The sequence below is a fragment of the Chiroxiphia lanceolata genome, chromosome 26, assembly GCF_009829145.1.
Source record: "Chiroxiphia lanceolata isolate bChiLan1 chromosome 26, bChiLan1.pri, whole genome shotgun sequence".
Classification (NCBI taxonomy): domain Eukaryota; kingdom Metazoa; phylum Chordata; class Aves; order Passeriformes; family Pipridae; genus Chiroxiphia; species Chiroxiphia lanceolata.
Genome location: NC_045662.1, coordinates 1,731,565 through 1,754,726, shown reverse-complemented (window position 1 = coordinate 1,754,726; position 23,162 = coordinate 1,731,565). Strand labels below are relative to the sequence as shown.

The 23,162-nt window shown below is 56.3% G+C and overlaps 1 protein-coding gene across 1 annotated transcript; it reads right to left on the bottom strand.

The window, feature by feature from the left end:
• Window positions 1-991: 991 nt before the first annotated feature.
• Window positions 992-23,087, bottom strand: PLEKHM1 (pleckstrin homology and RUN domain containing M1). Its single transcript, XM_032711470.1, is given in 19 exon segments — window positions 992-1,761; window positions 5,726-5,883; window positions 6,308-6,371; window positions 6,811-7,004; window positions 7,172-7,317; window positions 8,853-9,280; window positions 9,282-9,336; window positions 9,339-9,489; window positions 9,491-9,544; window positions 9,546-9,609; window positions 9,611-9,674; window positions 9,677-9,754; window positions 10,232-10,472; window positions 12,680-13,016; window positions 14,206-14,832; window positions 16,200-16,447; window positions 17,917-18,005; window positions 21,764-22,181; window positions 23,027-23,087. Coding segments are annotated over 17 exon segments (3,075 nt in total). The 5' UTR covers window positions 17,959-18,005; window positions 21,764-22,181; window positions 23,027-23,087; the 3' UTR covers window positions 992-1,637.
• Between the last annotated feature and the right edge of the window lie 75 nt (window positions 23,088-23,162).

Below are 23,162 nucleotides of genomic sequence, written 5' to 3'. Positions count from 1 at the left end.
CTCCACCTGCGGGACACGGGGCAGGGAAGTGGTGACTCAGCACCCAGCCCCTCCTGGGGTGTGCGAGGACCCCCCAGCTCAGCTCCCTCGGGGTCCCCACTGAGCCTCTGAGCCCAACGAGGCTGTTCCACAAACCACCCAAACCTGTGGGAACAGCCCCGGGGTCACCGCCACCGTCCTCGTCCCCATCCCCAAACCCCCCAAGCCACCGAGCCCCAAGTCCCTGGGCCCCCAAAGCCACCGAGCCCCCCAAACCTCACCTGCCGCCGGCGCTGGGGTTGGGCGGGCGCGCGGCCGCGGGTCCCGCTCGTGCCCGCGCCGGGCTCGTCTCGACTCGCCCTCGGTTTCCTGCCCCTCGACGAGAGACGGGGCCGGGCCCCACGGCGGGGTTGGGTGCCCAGCCCCCCGGCCCAGGACAGGGCTGGTGGTGGGGCCCAGCCCGTTTCCTCCCCTCGGGCGGGCGGGAAGGGACGATGGCGGAGGGGGACCCGCCGCTGCCCGACGAGGAAACGGCTCCTCGGGAGGTTCCTGCCGCAGGAAGGGCCCAGCCCCGCCGGCTCAGCCGGGATCTGCGCTGCTGCCGGATCCGGCACGGCCTCCCGGGCACAGGGATGGGGACCCCGTCGGGGGGGTCCCACGGGAGCTGCCGTGCCCTGGCTTTTGCCTCCACCCCCCGGGGAGTCTCACTGTGCTGGTGGGCACACCCCAAATCTTTCTGGCACCGGGATGGCAGGGAAAAGAACAACTGGAGAGGCTGAAACCGGTGGGGCAGGTGGGAAGGAAAATGGGGCAGGGAAAAAAGGGAAGGGTCCCCCATCCACCCTGCAAAACCCCTGAAGGATGGAGAGAGAACAGGCAGGAGGAAGGAGGACAGAGGAAAAGGGACAGGCAGCATCCCCTGTTCCCAACCCTCCTCCCATAGAGACGTGTCAGGTTGAACCTGTGATCTGGCCCCTTCCTTGTAGAGAAGGAAACCCAAAACCAGCTTCACTAGTTGTTAAATAAACTTTATTTTTGCACGGGGAGGGGTTAAAGGAAAATAAAATTTCTCCCGAGGATGAGCATCGGGGGGGAGGAGCAGCCTGTGGCTCTCCACGGCGCTGGGTGGGCTCTCTGAGTGGGAGATGCTCGGGGTGCCCACGGTCCCCCCCGGGCACGCAGGTCCCTAAAGGCACAAGTGTCACTTTGTCCCCTCCCTGCGCGGCTCCGTCACCCTGGAGCAGCCCAGCTTGTGCAAAACCCCCACGTAAAAAAATACCAGTTTTTCAGTATCGAACATCTTAAAAAACTAGAGCTTTGATCAACGTCAGTTCTCCCATCCTTGATTGGAAATCTGGACTGACACCCGGGAAAGCTGCTGGGTTCCACCGGGAGGGGACATTGGCACCAGGAGGGTGGCAGGGAGCAGCACCTGGTTAGTGTGAGGAGGGGTGGACCTTCCACCTGCCCTGCTCAGCCCTGGGTGGGCAGAGGGTCCCACAGGACTGGAGTCCCCATCCCACACTGTCCCTGTCCCCAGGCGCAGGATGGGCTCCCGGGCAGGGGGTCTGTGCTCTCTGCCTCCTGCCATCCCCATCCCTTGGGGCTCATCTGGCTGGATGAGAAGCCGAGGGCAGCACTGAGGTCGGTGCTGGGGGCTAAAGGCTGGGCTCTGTGCTGGCCTCCAGCCGCTGCTGGTACCGCTGCCGGCGCTCACAGCGCGGGCACGACGTGGCCCGGGCTTGGCAGTCCCGGTGGAAGACGGTTTTGCACTCGCTGCACCTGGGAAAACAGGGAAAAAAAACCCACTGTGTTGGTAACATCAGAGCAAACACCAAACTCCTCCTCCCAACCAAACAGGGAACACTTCCCTGTCTTAGGGTTCTCTGAGCCCCAGCCTGGCTCTGGCTCAGGAGGAGCCTTGAGTGCAGGAGCAGCAGCTGCTCGAGCAAAACTTCCACCTCAGCAGCTCCGAGCCGGAAGGAGCATTGTGGGTGCTGCCGGCAGCTGCCAGTGTGGGAGAGAGACCCAGTGAGGTTTGAGCTGAGGTTTGTGCCCTGCTCTCACAGCGGGGACAGCACTGAGAAGCTTCAAAGGTGTGACAACTACCCCTGGAATAACAAACCCTGTGACAGCAACCCTGAGACACCAAACCCTGGACACCGACCCCTTGACCCAATCTTGTGACACCAACCCATGTGGCACCAACACAGCGACACCGACCCGGTGACACTGACCCCAGGACACCAACCCCTGCGATGGCATCACTGTTGGGGGCCCTCTGCTTGCCAGGGCTGGGGCACAATCAGAGATCCCCGCCCTGAAGGTGGGACCTGCATGTGGCAGGGACACTGTTGGGACACGAGAGCCACAGCGAGGGGACAGCAGCCAGGATGGTGCTGCCCTTGAGGTGGGAGGTGTCCTGATTGTTCCCTAATCCAGCTCAGCAGCAGCAGGAACGTGAAGAGCCACAGTGACACCCTGCATGGAGCAGCCGGGGGGGACCCCCCAGCGCGGGTGGGGGGTTCAGTGCTGAATCAACAGGACAAACGTCCCACTACAAGGGCTGAGCTCACTTTTTGGGTGTGATCCCCAACTCCCCAGTGGCAGCAAAATGCTGCTCAGCCACATGCCAGCGGGGCAGCCAGATTTATCTTTCAGTGTGTAAATACCTGGTGCACAATCCATGTGTGAACAGCACCAAACACCTTAATTCCCCAAAGGATCCGTGGCAGCAGAGCAACGAAACACCGGCAGCGTCAGGAAAAGGACAACGACATCACAGCCGAGGTCAAATCCTGCTCCTGACAGGAGCTGCAAACCCTGAGGGGCTCAGGATAGGGGAAGACTTGTGCATGGACAGGAGGGATTGGGAACGGGAAATACACATTTCCCCACTGGAATACACTTCTACGTGGCCTCTCAGATTAGCAGCCGTGGTGGCTGCTCCCCGGGGATGGGGGGATTTGGGAAGCCGGGGCTGGTTCCGAGGAGAGCTGGCATCTCCTGCCTCCACCTGCCCGAGCCCCGGCGCAGGAAGCGCCCGAGCTGCGGGAGCAGGAGAGGGTCCCGCGCCGGGGAGGGGGGGTTGTCATTGTTTGAGGTGTTGCAGACACATCCTGCGGCGAGTGTTGGTGTGACCCCGGGGCGGGCAGAGGGGCAGGAAGCCGGGTTTAGCTCCGCGAGGACGGCGGTCGAGCCGCTTTCCTGCTGCACAACCTCCTCCTCCTCCTCCGTCGGGTCGAAAAAGAAAGACGTCAACAAACTTCCGAGCTCGGCTTTAAGGGGCACGAGACCTCCAGCCGGCTGCCAGCCGGCTCAGCCACACATACCGGCGCTTTCCAGAGCCTGGCTGCTCTTTTTCCAGGGAAAACGGGCCCCCTGGGAGTGTTGTTTTCTCGATAACGAGCTCGATGCTGTCGCTGCAGCAGGGAGGGGAGTGAGCAGCGCTGCTCAGCCACCACGGAAATACTGACAGCCACTTAGCACGGGGCACCCACGAATCCCGCTATCCTTGGTGTTTTCTGCAGGTTCTGGGACGTGCTGCTCACTTTTAGGGATTGCCAGGCAAAGTGAGGCCGTGCAGACCATCGGCCTGTGAAATCTCTCTGCCAGGATTGTGCTCAGTGCCAAATAGGATATGACAAGACAAGAGGAAACGGCCTCAAGTTGCCCCAGGGGAGGTTTAGGTTGGATATTAGGGAAAATTTCTTCAGGAAAAGGGTGTCCCCTGGCACAGCTGCCCATGGCAATGGTGGAGTCCCATGGGGATTTAAAGCTGTGTGGATGTGGCATTTGGGGACATGGGTTAGTGGTGGCCTTGGCAGTGCTGGGGAATGGTTGGACTGGATGACCTCAGGGGGCTTTTCCAACCTGAACAATTACATAATTCTATGAAATAACCATGGAGATGTGGATCTCTCTCCACTACAATGGAGCAGGCTCCTGGGCTGGAAGGGTTTGCTACTGACTTCCTCAGCAAACCCTGATGGTGGTGGGGATAAACCCCCCTCTACCCACCCTCCCCCTGTTCCTGATTCCAAGTTCTGTCCAGCTGCTGCATCCAAGCCCACAGTCGACCCTGCTGCAGGGCAGGTCCCTGCCTGTGAGGGATGGGAGCTCTTTGGGCAGAGGGAAAATCCCAGTGAGAGCCACTGTCATCCCTGTCCTGCTGGGAACATCCTCAGCCTCTTCCCAGCACATCTCACGGTGCTGCCCATTTGGCTCTTTGTTTCCCAGAGAAGCTGTGGCTGCCCCATCCCTGGAAGTGTTCAAGGCCAGGTTGGATGGGGCTTGGAGCAACCTGGGCTAGTGGAAGGTGTCCCTGCCTGTGTCAGAGGGTGGGACTGGATGTTTTTTAAGGTCCCTTCCAACCCAAACCATTCTAGGATTCTATGAAATCCATGTCCAGGCATCCTTCCTCCCCTCCCTGGCTGTAGATGGGGGTAGGACAGTCCCATTGCTGCTTCCCCTTCCCTCCTGCAGCCCCTGGAAGGGGCCAGACTGAATCTGAATGGGAGATGTACTGGCCAGGTGAGTGAGGCAGAAGCACCTTCCTCCTGCTCCTCCTCCCTCCAGCCCCTCGGTTGCCACCAAGGCCTTTGCAGGCTGACAGCAAGGTGCTGGTGGCTCTGCATCTTCAATGTGCAAAGCCACCTGTCTTGGTGAGACCTTGGCTCTGTGAGGATGGTCCTCTCCTGCCCCAAACAGCCCCGATTTGGTTCAGCTCATCCTGGGGCTGATGGGTCCCATGGGGACACGGGCACGAGGACGTGGGCACCGTGACAATGAGTCCCAAAGGATGGGGGAACCACGAGGATGTCGCTCCCACACACGACATGGGCAGCACAAGGATGTGGCCCCCGTGAGGACATGGGCACCACGGGGATGTGACTCCCACAAGGACATGGGCACCACAAGACCGTGGGCACTACAATATGGTTTCCATGAGGACATGGGCACTACAGGGACGTGGGTACCACAACAACATGGGCAGCATGAGGGTGGCTCCACAGGGATGTGGGACATGAGGACATGGCTCCCACAAGGACATGGGCACCATGAGGATGTGGCTCCCACAAGGACATGGGCACCACAGGAGACGTGGGCACCACCATTTGGTTCCCACGAGGACATGGGCACAGCAGTATGGTTTCCATTAGGACATGGGCACCATGAGAACATTGGATCCACAATATGTTTTCCACAAGGACATGGGCATTACAAGGATGTGGGGACCACGACAACATGGGCAGCACAAGGATATGGCTCCACAGGGATGTGGCACGTGAGGACCACAGTTCCCATGAGGACATGGGCACCACAATATGGTTCCCACATGGATGTAAGTACCACAATATGGTTTCCATGAGGACATGGGCATTACAAGGATGTGGGGACCATGACAACATGGGCAGCACAAGGATATGGCTCCCACAAGGATGTGGGACATGAGGACACAGTTCCCATGAGGACATGGGCACCACAATATGGTTCCCATGAGGATGTGAGCACCACAGTATGGTTTCCATGAGGACATGGGCACCACGAGGACACAGGCACCACTGGGATATGGGCACCACGAGGATACACAGCCACGTCAGACCCATTCCCAGTTCACCCCGAGGCCACATGCCTTGGAAGTGCAGACCCCCGAGGGGGACCCAGGGGCCATCTGGGGCTCCTGGCAGAAGCCAGGCTGTGCCCCTGGGTGTCCTGGCTGCAGGGGGTCAGAGGGGGGGCTCACCTGGTGGTAGTGTCAAACTCGAAGGGGAAGATGATGTCGCTGCTGTTGCAGATCTGGCAGATGAAGCCGCGCTGGGTGCACAGGTCGCAGCTGTAGACGTGGTGGGACGCGAACTGGAGCAGGGACTGCAGGAAGGTCTCGAAGACGCCGTCGGCGATCTGTGGGACAGGGGGGTCAGTGCTCCTGGAGCCCAACCCCGCTGGGTTCGTGCTGGGTTACACCTGTTCTTGGAGCTGCCACGTGAAGGCAAGGCTGTCCTTCAAACACAACCCACACCCAGGTCGCAACAGGACCCCGGAAAACTGAGAGCAGCACCCACAACCTGCCAGGATGGGGCTCCTGGCTTGGAATCACTGAAAAATCCAACTGTTGGAAAACTCCTGCTGAAGAAGCACCATGGGGTGTCTCCACAGACCCTGGGTGTCTTCACCAGCAAAATCCCTATGACAAGACCAGGTTGGACAGGGCTTGGAGCAACCTGGGTTAGTGGAAGGTATCCTGCCTGTGGCAGGGGGTGGGACTGGATGGTCTTTAAGGTCCCTTCCAACCCAAACCATTTGTGATTCTATGACCATGACTCACCTGCCTCAGATCAGCAACACTGTATTTGTGGGGACACTCCAAGAGGTAATGCCTGTGATCAAGCCTGCAAAGAAGCACAGAGAGAAAGGAGTAGATCGTTTCCACCCCATCTCCAACAGCTTTGGAGCAAGAAGGTGCCTGGACAATGCAGATTACTGAAGAAATCACTGCAGAGCCTATTCTCCTATTGTGCCACACATCCCAAATCCTGCCACTGGAAATCGTGTGAGAGCATTTCAAAGCAGGGGGAAAAAAGAAAATAAATATCTCATCTATTTTCCCAGGTGTTTCCTGTCCAGCCAGAAGCTCCTCGGCCAGGAAGGTGTTTCCTGAGTCACAGCTCAGTGTGCTGACACAGCCAACAGAGGGATAACTCCTTAGGGCAGATAATAGGAGCGAAAAAACCAGCTGAGCCTTGGCAGCACTGCTCTGACAGGGGTGATGAGGAGAACAGGAGACCACGGGGTGCAAAAGCAGGGAATTCACCCAGAGAGGGCCCTCACCGCTTGCTCAGCTCCTTCAGGGCGCCGCTGCGGCACATGATGAGGTAATCCCCCAGCAGCTTCAGCTGTTCCCTGCTCCGGAGGATCCGCCCCATCCTCTCCACGTGCTCGTAGAGGCTCTCGTTGACCAGCTTCAGGTTGATCAGGGGCTGGTTACGGATCTGGGAGAGGAACTTGAGGGCCTGTTTGCACACCTGGGGCACAGAGAGGGCACAGGTGGGCACGGAGTGAGGAGAGGCTCGGGGAGGGGTCTGGGGTGGGCACCTCCAACCTTGGGGAACGCCCAGATGGACATTCAGGAAGTGTGGGCAGATGCCAGAGCGTTTCCCTGCTCCCTGCGTGGACCCAGCCCAGGACTCACCCCTCGTTTCGTCAGGTCCCAGTTGTGGATGAGGCGGGAGGGGATCACGGTCTCGTCATCGCGGTGGCAGCTGTCGCAATAGTAGAGCCCGGAGAAGGCGCAGAGCCGGGGCTTGGCGAAGGAGAAGCCGATCTGCCTGGAGCAGCCTGAGGGGAGCAGGGAACGAGAGGGGACCTGAGCCTGCAGCCATCACTGCCAGGACAGGGAGAAACTTTTGGGGGCAGGGAATGGAACAAGTAAGTTTTGGGAAGGGTGGGGGATCAGCTGAAGCACTTGTAGGATTTTCAGTGTGATGTTCCCCAGGCCCTTCCCCGTGGATTGTTGGACCATGATGGTCCAACAGGCACCACTTCACTTTTTCTCCATAAAAATAAGGTTGGACAATCCCTGAACCCACTTTTATCCATCAAGTGGTTCAATTGTTTGGGTTTGTTTGGTTGTTTTTTTTTTTTTTTTTTAGGAAAAGTGAATTCTGGAAATATCCAAGTGGTTTAGGGACGAACCTAAATCCCACCTGCTGCCCCATTACCTTCCACCAGTGGCTTTGCCCGATTTTACCTTCACTCAGCCCTTTGCTTTCCTGCTGCCACCACAGGATCCCCAAACCTCATCTTCCAGGATGAAGTTAGATGGATTAACCCCAAATCCCCTTTATTATAGCAATGGGGATCCAGCTTGGGTTTGACACCCACCTGTCACACTCTGGGGTGTCTGGGAGCTCATCCCTCAAAAACATTCATGGAGAGTCATGTGCTGCTTTCTGAATTTATAATGAAACCCAGCTCTTATTGCTCATTACCCTGAGATGGAAGGGAACACATCCCAGGCTAAGAGTGGGGGTGAAAGCAGGGCAGGCAGATCCCTAAAGAAAACCTACACATAAACAACTGGAAATTTGTCCTTTTTGGCTTGTTGCGTCCATCTGTTGGGAGGTAGAAGATGCAGGACAGAGCCTGGAGGGAAAGCAGAGACCAAACAGATCGGAAAAAAAAAGTCATATTATGAAAAAAAGGAGAGAGATTAAAAGAAAAAAACCAACCTGGCTGGAGGTACAAGAAATATAATTGGAGGCAGGAGAGAAATCTGAAATTTAATTAACTGAGCGAGGTAAAGAGCAAATTATGACCTCCTGTGAAGGTCAGTGAGGGTGCCACCAGCATTGCCCCGTGTGCTGAGAGGCGTCAGGGGAAGGGTAAATGATTGTTTTGCAAATCAGCTGTCACATCCCATTGCAATCCCTGCTCCTGTGCTGCCTTACTGGAAAAACCTGCTCTTGATTGCACTTTCCCCACAGGCTGCGACCTCAAATGCCCAGGAGAGAGTCCTGGGCCTGTGGTCCATCCAGCTAAGGTTGCTTCAATCCCAGTTTCCTGACTGTCCGTACAAAGCATCTATAAATGGGAGCCCAGCAGCATCCCACTTGGAGCTGGGCAGGGTGGGATGGGGATTGTGCCCACAAGACATCAAAGGTGCCACCAACTGGGACTTGAAGCTCCACTGAGAGGCTTAGTGGTTGGATGGGGAAACCAGAGAGGCTGTGGCTGCTCCATCCCTGGAAGTGTCCAAGGCCAGGTTGGATGGGGCTTGGAGCAACCTGGGCTAGTGGAATGTGACTCTGCCCATGGCAGGGGGTGGGATGAGATGGTCTTTCAGATCCTTTCCAATCCAAACCAAACTGTACCTGCACAGATGAAGCTCTGAGAGTCCATGGCCCTTCTCCATGGGGATGGCCACCAGGTACGCAGCAAGAAGCCGTTTTCCTTCACGATGTTCTTCAGGACGACCTGGGAGTGCCCATCCAAGCTCCCACCCAGTGTCAGCGCCTCCTCTGCGCTCTCCAGATAGGCCATGAGGGCCCTTCGGACCAACAGCCTCCACGAGGCTGCTTCCTCTGCGTTCTCAGCCTGCAGCTTCAGCACAGCCTTGGAGGTGATCACCTTGAAGAACGCGGGTCCCCCCAGGCTCGTGTCCGGGAGGATGTCCTGGAGGGTCTCTATGCCGTAACTGTTGCTTAAAATTTTGTCATTGTTCCTGATTTTAAAGCCTTCAGAGTTTTCGAGGACAGGGGAAAAAATGAAAGGGACCCAGGTTTTGTCCAGGCCATGTACAGAACAGCCTCTTTATCGCATCCAGCTCCGGCTCGTGGGCTGGAGTACAGTCCAGCTGTTCCCAGGCACGTCGCTGTGCTGGAGAGCACTGGAGTCACCCTGGATGGGCTGGGCTTCACCTCCATCCTCGGAATACTCCAGAGTCTCCCACTCGTCCTCCTCCAGCTGTGGCCGGCACTTGTGCAGCGCCTCTCGGATCCTGTCCAGCCAAGTCCTCGGCCTCATCCCGAGAAGGGGCTCGGAGGTAGATCTTCTTCCCCAGGAAAAACCAGCTCGAAGCGGCCGTCGGAGTGGTTCAGCGCCAGGGACTCGCAGCGCAGCAGGGAGTAGCCTCCCACAGATCCGATCCTCGTGGTCCAGGAAGAGCCGGAGCTCCAGCGGCGACAGCTCGCAAAGAATTCCTTCCAGATTCCCATGGCTCCCCTGCGCTCCAGGCTGCCCAGCTTCAGGAGCCCTCGGAAAGGGTTGGAAAGACCTGGGGGAAAAGAGTGTCTTGGTTTAACTGAAAAAGGAGAAGCCAGGAGAGAGAGAGAGAAAAGCCAAGGGGGGCTCGAAGCAAGCAACCCAGAGGCATGGCAGCTTAGAGAGCCTGTCCTGGAGGATGGTGGCATGGGGCAGGAGCTGACAGGACCTTGGTCTCCACCATTTGTCCACCTGCACTTGGGTTTCTGTCCACCTGCATTTGGGTTTGAGGCTGAGAATGAGTGGGATGGCATAAAGAAAAGGTGTCCTGAGGGTGGACAAACCCTCTCCCCCTAAAACACTTCCCACCAGAGCCATCATGGGCTCAGCAATGCCTTGGGAAGCTGCTCTACTGTCTTCTGTGGCTCTTAGTGCTGCCACCAGCTCACACCAGCCAACAGCTGCTGCCCAAACAGCCCATCATGACCCGGGATAATCCCTGAGCACTGCCCAGGGCAGGCACTGGAGGGAAGCAGGAGGTGGCACGTACCCATCTGCCGGCGGTGCACCACACTGAGCCCTTTTGCTCCCGTTCTGGGGGACATTTTGGGTTTCCCACTCTCCGAGGAGGGCACCGAGAGCCTCTCCAAGTCAAGGGCACTGACGAGCCCCGGGGCCAGCCCCTCACTGTCCCCCTCAGGCCCGAAGCCATTGGTGTCTGCTGTGCTCCCACTGCTCTCTCCTGGGGAAGGTCTGTAGAAATCATCTTCTGAGATCCAGCTCTTTCTTTTCTGTTAAAAAATTAAATATATTAATTATCAAACTTATCGAACACCCTGTGCCCCTCACACACACATGTCCACAAAGATCCCTCCTTTGTGCAGACCAAATTCCAGGCACTGATGTGTGGGATCCAGTGGGAGGTTCCTCTGCCCATAGCAGGGGAGTACAACAGATGAGCTTTAAAGTCCCTCCCAACCCAAACCATTCCATGATTCTCTGCTGCCATTCCCAGGAGGATGGCTCCCCCTGCTCCTTCCAGTCAGGGACAGTGGGACTGTGTCAACAGCTGGGAAATACTGGGATTCTCTCCTGGTGGGATTATAAAGTGCAAAATCAATCAGTTCTCTCCCCCTAAATCACTGTGGAGGGAGAGCACATTCCCTGCAGTGACCACAGGCATTTGGAGGGTCCTGATGGAGGGTGGGATTCCAGCCCTGCCATGGAACAGCATGAGCTTGCCTGGAGCAGCAGCACCAGCTATGTTCCAGGAGGAGCAGGGATGGGGAGAGGTACAGGAAGATGTCCAGGATGAAATAGAAGACCTGTGGCTCACAAACACTTGGCCTGAGCCATGCAGGGAAAAAATAAAGCAGGGAAGGCAGAAGAAATCTTTGTCTGCTATGTCAGGAGGGATGAGACCCATGGGCAGAAGAAAACATGGCTGTAACTTCTCCAGGAGTTCTTCTGGCTACAAGAATCACAGAATCATTAAGGTTGGAAAAGCCCTCCAAGATCTTCAAGTCCAACCTGTGACCAATTCCCCCTTGTCACCAAACCCAGAGCACTGAGTGCCACGTCCAGTCATTCCTTGGACACTTCCAGGAATGGGGATTCCACCACCTCCCTGGGCAGCCCTTTCAGTAAAGAAATTCCTCCTGAAAGGCACAAGGTTCTGGGACAAGGTTCCTGAACAAAGAGCAGTAGGAAAAAACCCAGCTCAGTGCCCTGGCACGAGGGAGCAGCATCCCTACACTCAGGGCTGCATCCCACCAGGAATGTCCTCTCAACTTCCCTTCCCAGCTTTCCAAGAGCCTTTTATCCTGAATAACAAGGTAAGTGACAGCACTAGAGCTGTCACCACCCTGTGGCAGAATCATGGGGGGGTGGTGCAGCTCCTGCAGCTCCCAGCTTACTCCTGGGGCAGGAATGCAGGTTGCTCCGTGAGTCATGGGAGAGCAGGGGGAATTTCCTGTTGACACAGTATGTTATACATAGATTAGGTCAAACTGGCTCAAGGCCACGAGGAAGCAGCGGAAACGGGATAAGCGGGAGGGAACTGAAAGGAGCAGAGAGCAGGAACGGTCTGGGGGGTATGAGGTATATCTTAACCTCACCAGGGTGGAAAGGATGGGAACCAGGATGGAAACAATGGGAACCAGGACGGAAAAGTCAGTAACAAATTAGACAGAGGACGAGGCTGTTCAAAGAGTTTCCTAAAAGCAAAAGCGAGTGGATGTGGCTCAGCTCCGTGTGGCAGCAGGGGAAATCCGCCGCTGCTCAAGCCCAGCACCCGGGAATGCCATCCCACTCTGGGAACAGATGTGCTGCAGGAGGGTTTTTTCCGCTGGGAAACTACTTTATTTCCTGTCCAGTCACCCTTTTCCTCCTCTTACGTGGACCATAAAGGAAGAAGAGTCCCCATGAGAACCTCGATTCCAGGGCTGTTGTATCTCTTGCACACAGCCCACAGCCAGATTTGGTGTGAGAGCTCATCCCTCTCCAGATATCCTTAACAAACTTCCTGCTGCAGCCACTCCTGGACAGGGATGACTGACAGGCCAGGCAGGGCTTCAAAGGCTTTGGTGTCTCTTTTACCAGAGAATACAGACTTTGATCCAATTTCTCCCAGAGCAGCTGCATGGATACTACTCCATGGAGTCCAGGAAGATGCTTGTGGAGTGGGAGTATCACTGGCAACCAAGTGGGAGCAGCGCAGAAGATGGGCGTTTGGAGAAATCAATTTCTGGGAGTGTTTAAAGCCAGGTTGGGTGGGCTTGGAGCAACCTGGTCTAGTGGAAAGTGTCCCTGCCCATGGCAGGGGGTCAGAACTGGATGATCTTTAAGGTCCCTTCCAACCCAAACCATTCTGGGATTCCCAAATTCTATGAAACCGCTGCCTACTCAAAAAACCATCGTGAGTTTTGTTTCTCCTTTTCCATTAGGTCAGGGAGCAAAACACCAAGGAGATGGGAAGGGAAGGAGCTGTAAGACCTACCGGACAGCCCAGCAGCGGAGAGAGCAGGTACTCGGCCGTGGGACTCCGGACTGCCAGGCTGCCCTCGCCGCTGCCGCGCTCCCCTCTGCTTGGACCATCCCTCCGTGGGGCTGGAATGCTGGCTGTGCCACCAGCATCTCCCTCCTCATGGCTGGTGGGTGCTGTGTCACCTGTTGGAGCGGAGCTGTTGGTGCCGGGGGGTGGTTCCTGGTGCACTCTGGGGGTCGGTGCCGGGGGTCCCGCGGGCAGCCGGGGGGAACAGCCCAGCACACTGGGGACCAGCCGTCCCTCCGGAGCCTCTGGGCTCGGCCTGGCTTTGCTGAACTCGGACAACACCCTTGAAAGGGAAAAATGATTGGTCTGAATGCAGCTGCAATGGCCAAAACCTGTAAAACCCCCCCAGTTATTGTAAATTATAACCATGTAAAAAGGGCTCGGCAGCACTGCCGGCCTCCATGGGCTGGCAGCACGGTGTGGGCTGGAAAATCCCAATGATGCCAACAGAAAAATGTGGGATTTGTGCCCCACAGAGCAGCCTCAGCCCCATGGCACGGCAGCAGGACCCTGCCTGCAATGGGAGCATTCCCCAGTTACACACATTAAAGGGGTTTGATTCCATGGATGCGGGGAGTGCTGGGTGCTCCCACAGCCCCAGCCCCACATACGGCTCCTGGATGCAAATCCAGCCTTGGACCATGTGCCAAATTTCAACTGTTTTCGTTAATGAGCAATTAATAGTGGAGCCTGGCCAGAGGAGTGGCTGTTCCCATGGCCCCGCTTCACTGCCAGCCCCAGAATCAAACCAGCCCAAGATTAAAACTTGAAACAGCATCTCCATCACGAGTTTAATCCAATCAAGGCAGGTTCTTCCAGGACCTTTGGAAGATGCAAAATCCTGAAAGTAGGGAATGATGCTGTTATAGATGGGGGAGCACAGCCTGCAGCTCTAAACCCTCCTGAAGACCTTCACTGGGAAGAGGCATCATCCCGAGGCTGGGCTCCCTCAGAGTCACATTTTAAAGGTGGTACGGAAAATATTTACTGACTTCTCAGAGCTTATATAACCCTGGAAATCTTTGTGCTGGATGCTCGGCAGGAATAAATCACAAGGATGACAAACCAACAACCTCCCTCCTCTGAATGATCTGCAGAAGCTGCAAATTATAACCCTCCTTGTGACCAAACTCATTTCTTTCCCCTCATGGAAAGCCCTGGAGTAACCCCCAGCGTGCACCAGGGAGATGTGACATTCCTGAAACCAGGGAGCAGCATTTTTCTGACATTTCTGCCCTGCTAAAGAGGACACACACACATTTCAGTGGCCACAAGCTCATTTGCAGTGCAGCAGGGGCTCAGTGAGCTGTGCCGAGCGGTTCGTAAAAACAACGAAGGCCCTTTCCAGGAGGAAAAAAATAGCTTGTGAAAGAAAAACAGGGAGAAAGGCTTCCTTCTTATAGAGAGAAAATAATGAGAGCCCAGAGAGGGTTAAAAATCCCTTTGGAGAGGAGAGCTGGGGCAGGACTCACTCTTGCAGTGACCTGTCCAGGTCCTCGGCGGTGGCCGTGCCCAGGTCGGAGTCGCAGGACAGCGGCTCCTCGCTGCGCTCGGGGCTGCGGGCACAGGGAGCTGGCGGGATGCTGTCGGAGCCCAGGCTGGAGGAGAGCTGGGACGAGCTCGTGGTGTTCAGGCTCAGCGAGGATGAGGTGAGCTTGATCTTGCTGCTGGCTTTGCCGATGGGCAGCACCGAGGGCTGGATCTCGATCTCGTCCGACCCCGACGACTGCGAGATGGAACCCAGCGACGCTTTCCTGTGGGGCTCGGATGTGAGGGGCTCCAGCAGCTCCGAAACGGGACACAGACCCGACAGGGACAGGGGGGTGATGGTCCACTCATTCAGAACTGCTGATTTATAGGACAGCTCGAAGGTTAGGGACGATAAACCCTGCAAGTAGCAGAGGAGAAACTCGCACTCCTCGGCATCCAGGAGCAGAGCGGGCGCTTGGTAGTACTCGGACAGTCGGGAGCGATCCCGCAGGAGCAGCTTCAAGTAACACTCCATGAGCCCATCATTCAGTGCCAGCCTCAGCCAGGCACGGCAGCGACCCACGTCTGTGTTGATAAACATGAGCTGTTCCAGTTCCGAGACAATATTCCTGGGAAAAAGGAGGACAAAGGACAGAACAGGACGTGAGCAGCTCCGTTTAGGTCCATCACGGGGCAGAGGAGAAGCAAAGCCTCCATCAGGAACTGCCCAACCTGCTCTGCTATGGGGAGTTTAGAAGCTGGGATAAATCAGGCTGTGGAAAATCTCTTTCCTTCATGGAAAATGTGGTTTGCCATGGAGAAAAATAGCTCCCGAATGCCCCAAAGCTAAATATGTTGGTAAGGACCGAAGGCAGCCCTTGGGTGCCTCGGCTTCTTCTCCTCTCTTTGGCTGGAGGCATCTCCCACCCATTGCTTGCCCTGGACCAAGGATGCAGAGGGGGGAATTCCTACTGTCCCTGCATATTAGTGGGGTTTGTGCTGGCTGGATCCTCCTTGGTGACAACCACGTGTCTAAATCCTCACTTCAAATTTAAAAGCAGCCAAAACACAGTGAAAACTGCTGTGGCAGCCCCAAAAAAACAACCTGGCTTGGGTCGAGCTCCTCAAGCAATCTCAGCCTCTGGAATTCAACTGTTCTTCCCTAAGATCCAACAGCGACACCACGGTCCCTGGATCCTGCCTGCTCCCAGCTCACACTGGCACCACAGACGCCTCAAAAACCAGGGCAAAAGTTTTGTAAGACTTCTTTTTTAATCTGTCTCTCAAGACAGAAGAAATAAACCTTCAAAGGGCACAAAAATATCCCCTGTAGAATGTGAAAGAATTATTTTCATCCGCTCTTTCATAATTCAGGAGTCGGTGATGGAGCTGGATGAGGCTTTCAGAACAATTTGTGTGGGGGCTGTTATTTACTGTGGGAGAATTTAGCTTAGGGAGTGGCTCAGAAAAACCCCAGTAAATAGTAGTCACCCAGAGAGACCTCCTCGAAGGCTGTTGGGATGTGGGGAAACAGGGCCAACCAGCCCCAGTAGATCCAGGTCAGGAGAGAGACCAGATCCCTGCATGTGCATCCCATAAACAGCTGCTGCCAGACACCACTGCAGTCACTGGGGTTCCACGGGGGACCTGGAACCACCACATACAGCCTGGCACCCAAAAATAAATAGAAAGGGGTGTGTCTTCACAGTTTCATCCCTCAACTGTTTGGGGACATCGGCTCACCCCCAGCACATGCTCAGAGGGGCCATAGGGGGCCCAGCCCCTCTCAGCACCGCAGGGGCTTCGTTCTCCTACCTCCAACCCCCCAAACCCCTGTGAGGGTGCCTCTTCCCCAAACTGAATGGACTGAGCATGCAGGATGGGGTAGAGATGCATTGAGCCATCCTGCTGTCCACCATTCCCTGAATTTTACTGCACCAAAGACAAGGGATAAATGCGAGCACACAAATCCCTCTCAGCGGCAACAGGCACTCACCGATGGGTGATGCTCTTCAGCAGGCCCCAAAAGACCGGCTGGGGAAGGGGTCCCCGACCCCCTGATTTCTTCCCTTTCCCCCCAGTCTGTGCCTTGATGTGCTTGGCCTTCAGCCCATGCACAAAAACAGCTTCCAGGGCGCTGCAGAGTGTGTTGGCATTGCCGTCATCGCTGGTGACGACGGCGTCCGAGCTCACGTACTGCTTCTGCAGAGCCTTGATGGCATTCACCAGCTGCTTCTTGATCAGCTGAAAGGCAGGAGGTGCATGTTTGGATCATAAAAAGAAAATGATTAGGAAGGTTTTCATGTAAAAGGGCTTAAAACCAGCAAGGCTCATTCACAGCAAAGCACCACGTGATTCCTGCCTCCTCCTTTGCAGTGGCTGAACTGGGAGCACTGTAGCTGAACTGGTTGAGCTGGGGTCTCACACTCTTGGCATTACAGTTCATGTAGCTTATTTTGTTAAAAAAATAATAATTAATGCAATTTTGTGGTGTTTCAGAGCTGGGGTTGCTTTTGGAGCATGTGGTGCTTCCTCTGCAGGCAGCAAATGGCTTAAGGGGGTAGGGAAGGCAATTTCTCGGGGGAAACACGAGGATTAAGTAAGTGTGGGTGAGAAAGGAGAAGCTCAGAGGAGGGAACAGAGCCCCTGAGCTCGTGCAGGTCAGCCCAAGTAGCATGTGACATGTGACACGCTGACTGGTCCCACCAGCAGAAATCAAAGCCATCGACCTCGCTGGTCATGCTGGTTAAACCTCAGGCACTGCTGGGATGGGCCCCCAAAACAGAGGGGTTTGGAAGGACACCGGGGTTCAGCTCCTGCCTTTGAAGAGACTCAGCAGGTTCTGAAGCTGGAACTTGGGATTTTTACCTTCCAGCAGCTTTGCTTCTCTCTCCCACCAGTCAAAAGCAGGAAGTTCAGTGAATTTTACGCTTGTGGAGAGGATTTTTTTCCTCATGCAGCTGAGCCTGGGTGTCTCAACCAACCTTATTTCAAATCCAGGTTGTGTTTACAAGCAGGCACTTGGAAAACACCACAAATTCCTCTGGGGCCCTGCCATGTTTCAGCATCAGGCAGCATTCCAGGCAAACGCTGAACATTCCCTGACCAGGGCTTGGGCAGACTTTGATTCGAGCCTGGGTTGGCTGCACTAACCCATATTAAATTTCCAGCCTGGGATATTTTTTTCAGCATCTAAATAAGATTTCCAGCAGCTGGAGCTCAAGGACAACAGTGGGGGGAGTGTGTCCCTTATTGGGGTGCTGTTTTCCAGCTGCCCCCCAGGTCTGCTGGCCCAAGGAAGGAGCACCACGGGCTGAGAGGATTAAAGAGTGCAAATGATTTTATCAGCCACATATGGAGTCATCCTGCTGTGGGATGAACTAAACACTCAGGTTTAACTGCTGCTGTTGATATTGTTAAAGGTGTTTAAACTCCCAAAGTTGGGTGAAGAGACCCCAAACTGGGGGGGGGGTGACAATACCACTTCACCCAGGTATTGGGGCTGAGCACCTTCCCTGCCCCACCCATGTGGGGTCTTGCAAAGCCCCACACACCTTATTTCCTTTAATCCCCCTGCCCAGACAAACCATCCCAATCCCAATATAAACCATCCCAATCCCAGCTGGCAGCACCCACGTCCCCAGCAGTGACTGGGGGTTGCACTGGGCAGTACCTGGAGCTATGTGGGGAGCACTGGGGTGGGTCTGGCTCACCTGTATAGCTTCCTTGGGATCATCGAGATGGCTGGAATGCATCTCCACTGCTGCCGCTCCCGGTGCCGGGCGCTGCCTTCACATGTCACCTGGGGAGAGGAGGAGATGTCTGAGCACCCAGTGGGGTTACACCCGACTCACTTGCCACCTGAAGGGCTTCTGGTGCCACACAAAAGGGGTGGATCGTGCACCGAGGAATTCTGCAGGTGCTCATGGCCAGGATGCTGCTGGATCCGAGCTGGGAGTGAGCTACAACCTCATGAAAAGGTGCCACACTTTCCAGGGACCAGGAGAGTTTTGGGCAAAACAGAGCATGGCCAAGAGCCTGGGAGGGAGTAATTAACCCCTGCGAGGTTCCAGCAGGCAGCCCCCAGGCTGGGTGAGCTGCCAGGCAGGTCCAGCCAGCAGCACCACATGCAGGGCCAGGGACGGCTGCCCTTCTCCCTGTGTCACCTGCAATGTCTGAGCCTGAAGGATGGCACCCAAAAACCATGGGAGTGGCATGAGGTGGCCTGGACAAGGGGGTGTCACCCCAAAGCAGGCTGTGGGAAGATATGAGGAGGAGGAGGAGCAGCAATGCTGCTGCCCAACCCAGCTGGGACAGACTCTCTGGGCACAGAGCCGTCTGGGAAGATGGGAAGGAATCATGGAATCCCAGAATGGCTTGGGTTGGAAGGGACCTTAAGGACCATCCAGTTTCACCCTCTGCCATGGGCAGGGACACCTTCCACCAGCCCAGGTTGCTCCAAGCCCTGGCCAACCTGGTCTTCGACACTTCCAGGGATGGGGTAGCCACAGCTTCTCTGGGCACCCTGTGCCAGGGCCTCACCACCCTCATGGATACGAATTTCTTCCCAATATACAGTCTGAATCTCCTCTTTTAGTTTAAACCCAGTCTCCCTTTTCTTGTCACTTGTCTGCCTGTGTAAAGTCACTCTGCACCTTTTTTATAAGCCCCTTTAAGCACTGGAAGGCTGCAGGTTCTCCATGAGGCTGATAAACCCCAGGACTTTCCCACTCCAGGGGGTGCAGATGCCAGGGCTGCTCTGAGGCTTTGGTGGGAGACAGAGAAAAATCAGTGCCCTCCCACTATGGGAAACCCTGGAAAACCAGATGTGAGCAGGCAGTGGCAGCCTGGCTGGGTCATCTGCCACTGCAGGGGGTTTGCAGACAAGGGACCTTTGACTTCTGACTCTTGGCTTCCTGCCCTGTTCCTCTCTGGGAGCCATTTGCCAAAACCGAGGTGTCCCTGGAGCCCCTGAGGGCAGAACACGTGGCTGTCAGAGAGATGCCCATGGCACAGCTGGATCCCTGACCAAAAACCATGGATCCCAGCATGGTAAAGGGTCCAAGAGCTGCTCCAGCACTTGCTACTGCCCCAAGTTTCCTAAGGATGTGAGAGGTTGGAGGAGGAATTTATTCACAGAATCCCAGAATTGTTCAGGTTGGAAGGGACCTCAAAGTCCACCTAATCCCACCTTCCACTAGCCCAGGTTGCTCCAAGCCCCGTCCAACCTGGCCTTGGACACTTTCAGGGATGTGGCAGCCACAGCTTCTCTGTGCCAGTGTCTGACCCCCCTCCCAGGGAAGAATTTCTTGCCAATACCCCACCTAACCCTGCCCTATGGCAGTGGGAAGCAATTCCCTCTTGTCCTATTAAGCCATTCCCTTAAGTTGGAATCACTTGACATCCAAGAGAAGGAGAGCCCAGCACTGGCCACAGGGTTGGATATGCCCCTGGCAGACAATGGCCTTGGAATGGGCATCGATGTTTTAGGTTTTATTTCCAAGCCAACACAAAAATCCCAGAGCTTTCCCTGAGCAGAGCTGATGGTATCAACCTGCCCCTCTGCTGCCAAGCCTGGGCAGAACTGTGCTTTACTGAACAGCTCCTACATGGCCATGGCCAGTCCCAAGGGCAGTGGTGGTCCAAATCCAGAGCAGTTTAAACCCAGAGCAGCCCAAATCCAGAGCAGTTTAAATCAGGAGCAGCCCAGACCAAGAGCAGCCCCTGCAGGTACCCCACCAGCCACTCCTGCTGGGAGCAGCAGGACAAGAGCTCTTTGGGGCCAAACCCTGGATTGATCCTCAGTGTTTCCAGAGTTCACAGGCAATTTCAGAGAAAAGGAAACTGTTTTTGCCACAACTTGTCATAAGATTTCCTCCCTTTGAGTTGCAACACAGAAATGGGAGAGTGCAGGGATTACAGGGAAGTTGACCTCTGGCTCAAGAGGCTGCTGGGGGGTTTGGGGAGCGAGGCAACCCCTAAGGGGCAGCAGTGGTTGATGAGGACAGCAGGGAGCCATCCCCATCTCTGCCCTCCATCCAGGAGGCTCTGGTTCTTTGGGGCTGGACAAACTCTGTACCCTTTCCCACCACATCCTGTGAACAAGAGACACATCCCACCTGAGACACTGAGGGTGGGAGAAGACCCAAGGGTGGGCATAGGGTAGCATTTCTCATGCCCAGACAGGCAGCACAGGTGTTTCAGCTCCAGGACTGCAGCCACCACCCGTGCTCTTGGCATTGGCCACCCTGACATCCTGAGCTGGTCACAGGGAAAGGGGTGACAGTGGTGGTTTTGCAAAGACCTCGTCTTAAGTTTTACAAAGACCTTGCCTAAGTTTTACAAAGCGAGTGTTATTCCCCCAAAAGACATGTTCCTTTGCCAACATCACCTCCTCCAGCAACTGCAGGAGGTAAGACACTGAGGGCACTCGCCGCCTTCACCACAGGACTCTCCACTCCCACCACGACCAGTCCGACCAGTTTGTTCCAGCACCACAAATCCACGCGGCACCACTTATGTTGGGACAACATTTTCCTGAATAATGAGTGCAAGGAACCAGCTCCAAGGTGGATTTCACCCAAGACTTGTGCTGGGAGGAAATTGAGGAACACAGGGAAATCGGATCGGCAGCCCTGGCACTGGCTCTAGAAGGAACCAGGGGGCTCTGGAGCACTACCAGGCAGATCCTGGAAAGCCACGGCTGTTCCCTGTGATCCTGAAGGCATAAGAGATGGGATGGATGTGCAAACACAGACAAGCCCATCTACAGCAGAGAAAACCCACGAGGTTTCCCAGCAGTCACCACCCCCGCAGCTCGAGTGAAAATCAAACAAGTGAGGAACAGCCCCAGAGAAGGAGTTTGACCTACCGAGGAGGAGAGACACTGGCGCAAGGGCAGAGCTGCTGCTTTCCCAAACTGCTGCAAACCAGCCAGATTCTTTGGGATTCTTGCTGGAATCAAGCCTTGTGCCAGCAGAGGCAGAGCCCCCCGTCCCAGAGCTCGGCTCCTCAGTCTCCCAAGAAGTGAGTTATAAATAAACAGCAGGTCACTGCCTGTGCTCAGCGGGTGGAAAACAACAGCCCACGACGGCGGCGTGAGCTGGTGACTCAAGGCCTGGACACGGGGCCAGTCATTTTCCAAGCACGAGGGCCGTGCCAGTCACCTTCTGCCCCAGGACATGGGGGTTCTGACGGGATGGTGGGTCCAAGGGCCGGTGTGGGGACAACCCTGTCCTCCCACCCAGCTCCTGCATTCCACCCTGGCCACGCTAAAAACACAAGCTGAGCCCAGGCAGAGGCAGCCTGGCAGCAGAGGAGGCAGCTGGCATGGCTGGTGGGGTGGCTGGGTGGAGGATAAAACCCCTTGGAAACAGGTTGGCAAGGGTTAGGGCTGGACAGATCACCCTCATGGTCTGACTTTGGCTCCTTCCCTGCACCCAGCCTGGCCTGAGGCAGCACTGCTGTGATACTCAGGGCAGGAACACAGGCCTGGCATGAGGAACAGGTCCATCACACCACCCTCATCCCCACGGAACCCTCTCCTCACAGCTCACAAACCTGCTGGTGGCCAGGGAAGTGTTGTCACCGATGAACCCTCCGAGTTCTGCCCCGCGGGAGCCCAGGAGCAGCCGGGGCAGGAGGAGCAGCCACTGAGCTCCCAGCCTGGATGGTGAGACTGCGCTTCCCAACACTCCAACCCGGGAATTCCCTTCAACCTGTTGCCTACTCCTGCACCAGGCTACAATTTGCCGGAGCCGCAGGGAGAGCTGGAGTTCATTTTCCGAGGGAGCTGCCGCGCAGGGGCAAAGCGGGTTCTGAAACCCCCAGCGTGTCGAGGCAAGGTGTTCCCAGATTTAATACTCCCAGTTTTTGTGTCCCTTCAGATTCCCGGCGCTGGAGTTTCCCAGTTGGTTTTCCCGGTGCCATCCGGCGCAGCGGGGGGTTCGCATCCGTGGGGATGGGAGACAGGGGGTCACTGGAAGGGAAGGCAACAAGGAGATGACTTTTTAAACTCTGTATTTTCACAATAACTACCCAGAGCTGGTCACTTTCAGTGAAAAACCCGTGGTTTATTGAGGATGGAATGCCTGATAAACCAGGGAAAGCTGCAGGGATCCCACAGGCAGTGGGATCTCGGGCCGGTGGAGGAACAGGCCGAGAGGTTTGGGGTGTCAGTGCTGGTGGGAGGGGATTGAGGACCAGGCACCAACCCGCTGTGGGACCCCACAGAAGGGTGCACCTGACCTGCTGCCACCCCACCCTAACCCTGACCTGTGTGGGGCCTGGCACGGGTGGGCTGGGGGTCTGGGGGCCGTTGGGTGGGGGGACATCGGGCCCTGCCTGGGGAGGTGCAGGCTGGTGTGGGGAAGGGTCAGTGGCCGTGGGGAGCTGGAGGGGGGCAGTGTTTGCTTGCACCACTCTGCACCCCCTCACCCTGCGCCCCATCAGACACCTCATCACCCTGTACCCCATGGCCCCCATCACCTGCACCCCTCGTCAGACCCCTCATTACCCTGCACCCCCTGTCAGACACCGATCACCTGCACTCCCTGTCAACCCACAATCACCCTGTACCCCCGTCAGACTCCCATCACTCTGTGCCCCTTGTCAGACCCCTCACCCTGTGCCCCCATCACTCTGTACCCCTTGTTAGACCTCAATCACCCTGTACCCCTTATCAGACCCCCGCTCCCCGCACGCCCCGTCTGCACCGCACGGGCCCTCCCCTGCACTCCACGGACGCCCAACACCCCTCACGCCATGTCAGACCCCCCCTCACACCGCCCCCCCGTTACCCCCCCCATTCCCACCCCCCCTCACCGGCTCCGCGCCTCCGCCCGGGGAACCCGGAAATGCCGGGAGCGCGCACGACCCGCCCCTCGTGACGTCACCGCGCAGCCGGGCCACGCCCCTCCCGCCTTCCCGCGGGCACCGCGCGGGGGCGCGCGCGGGCACC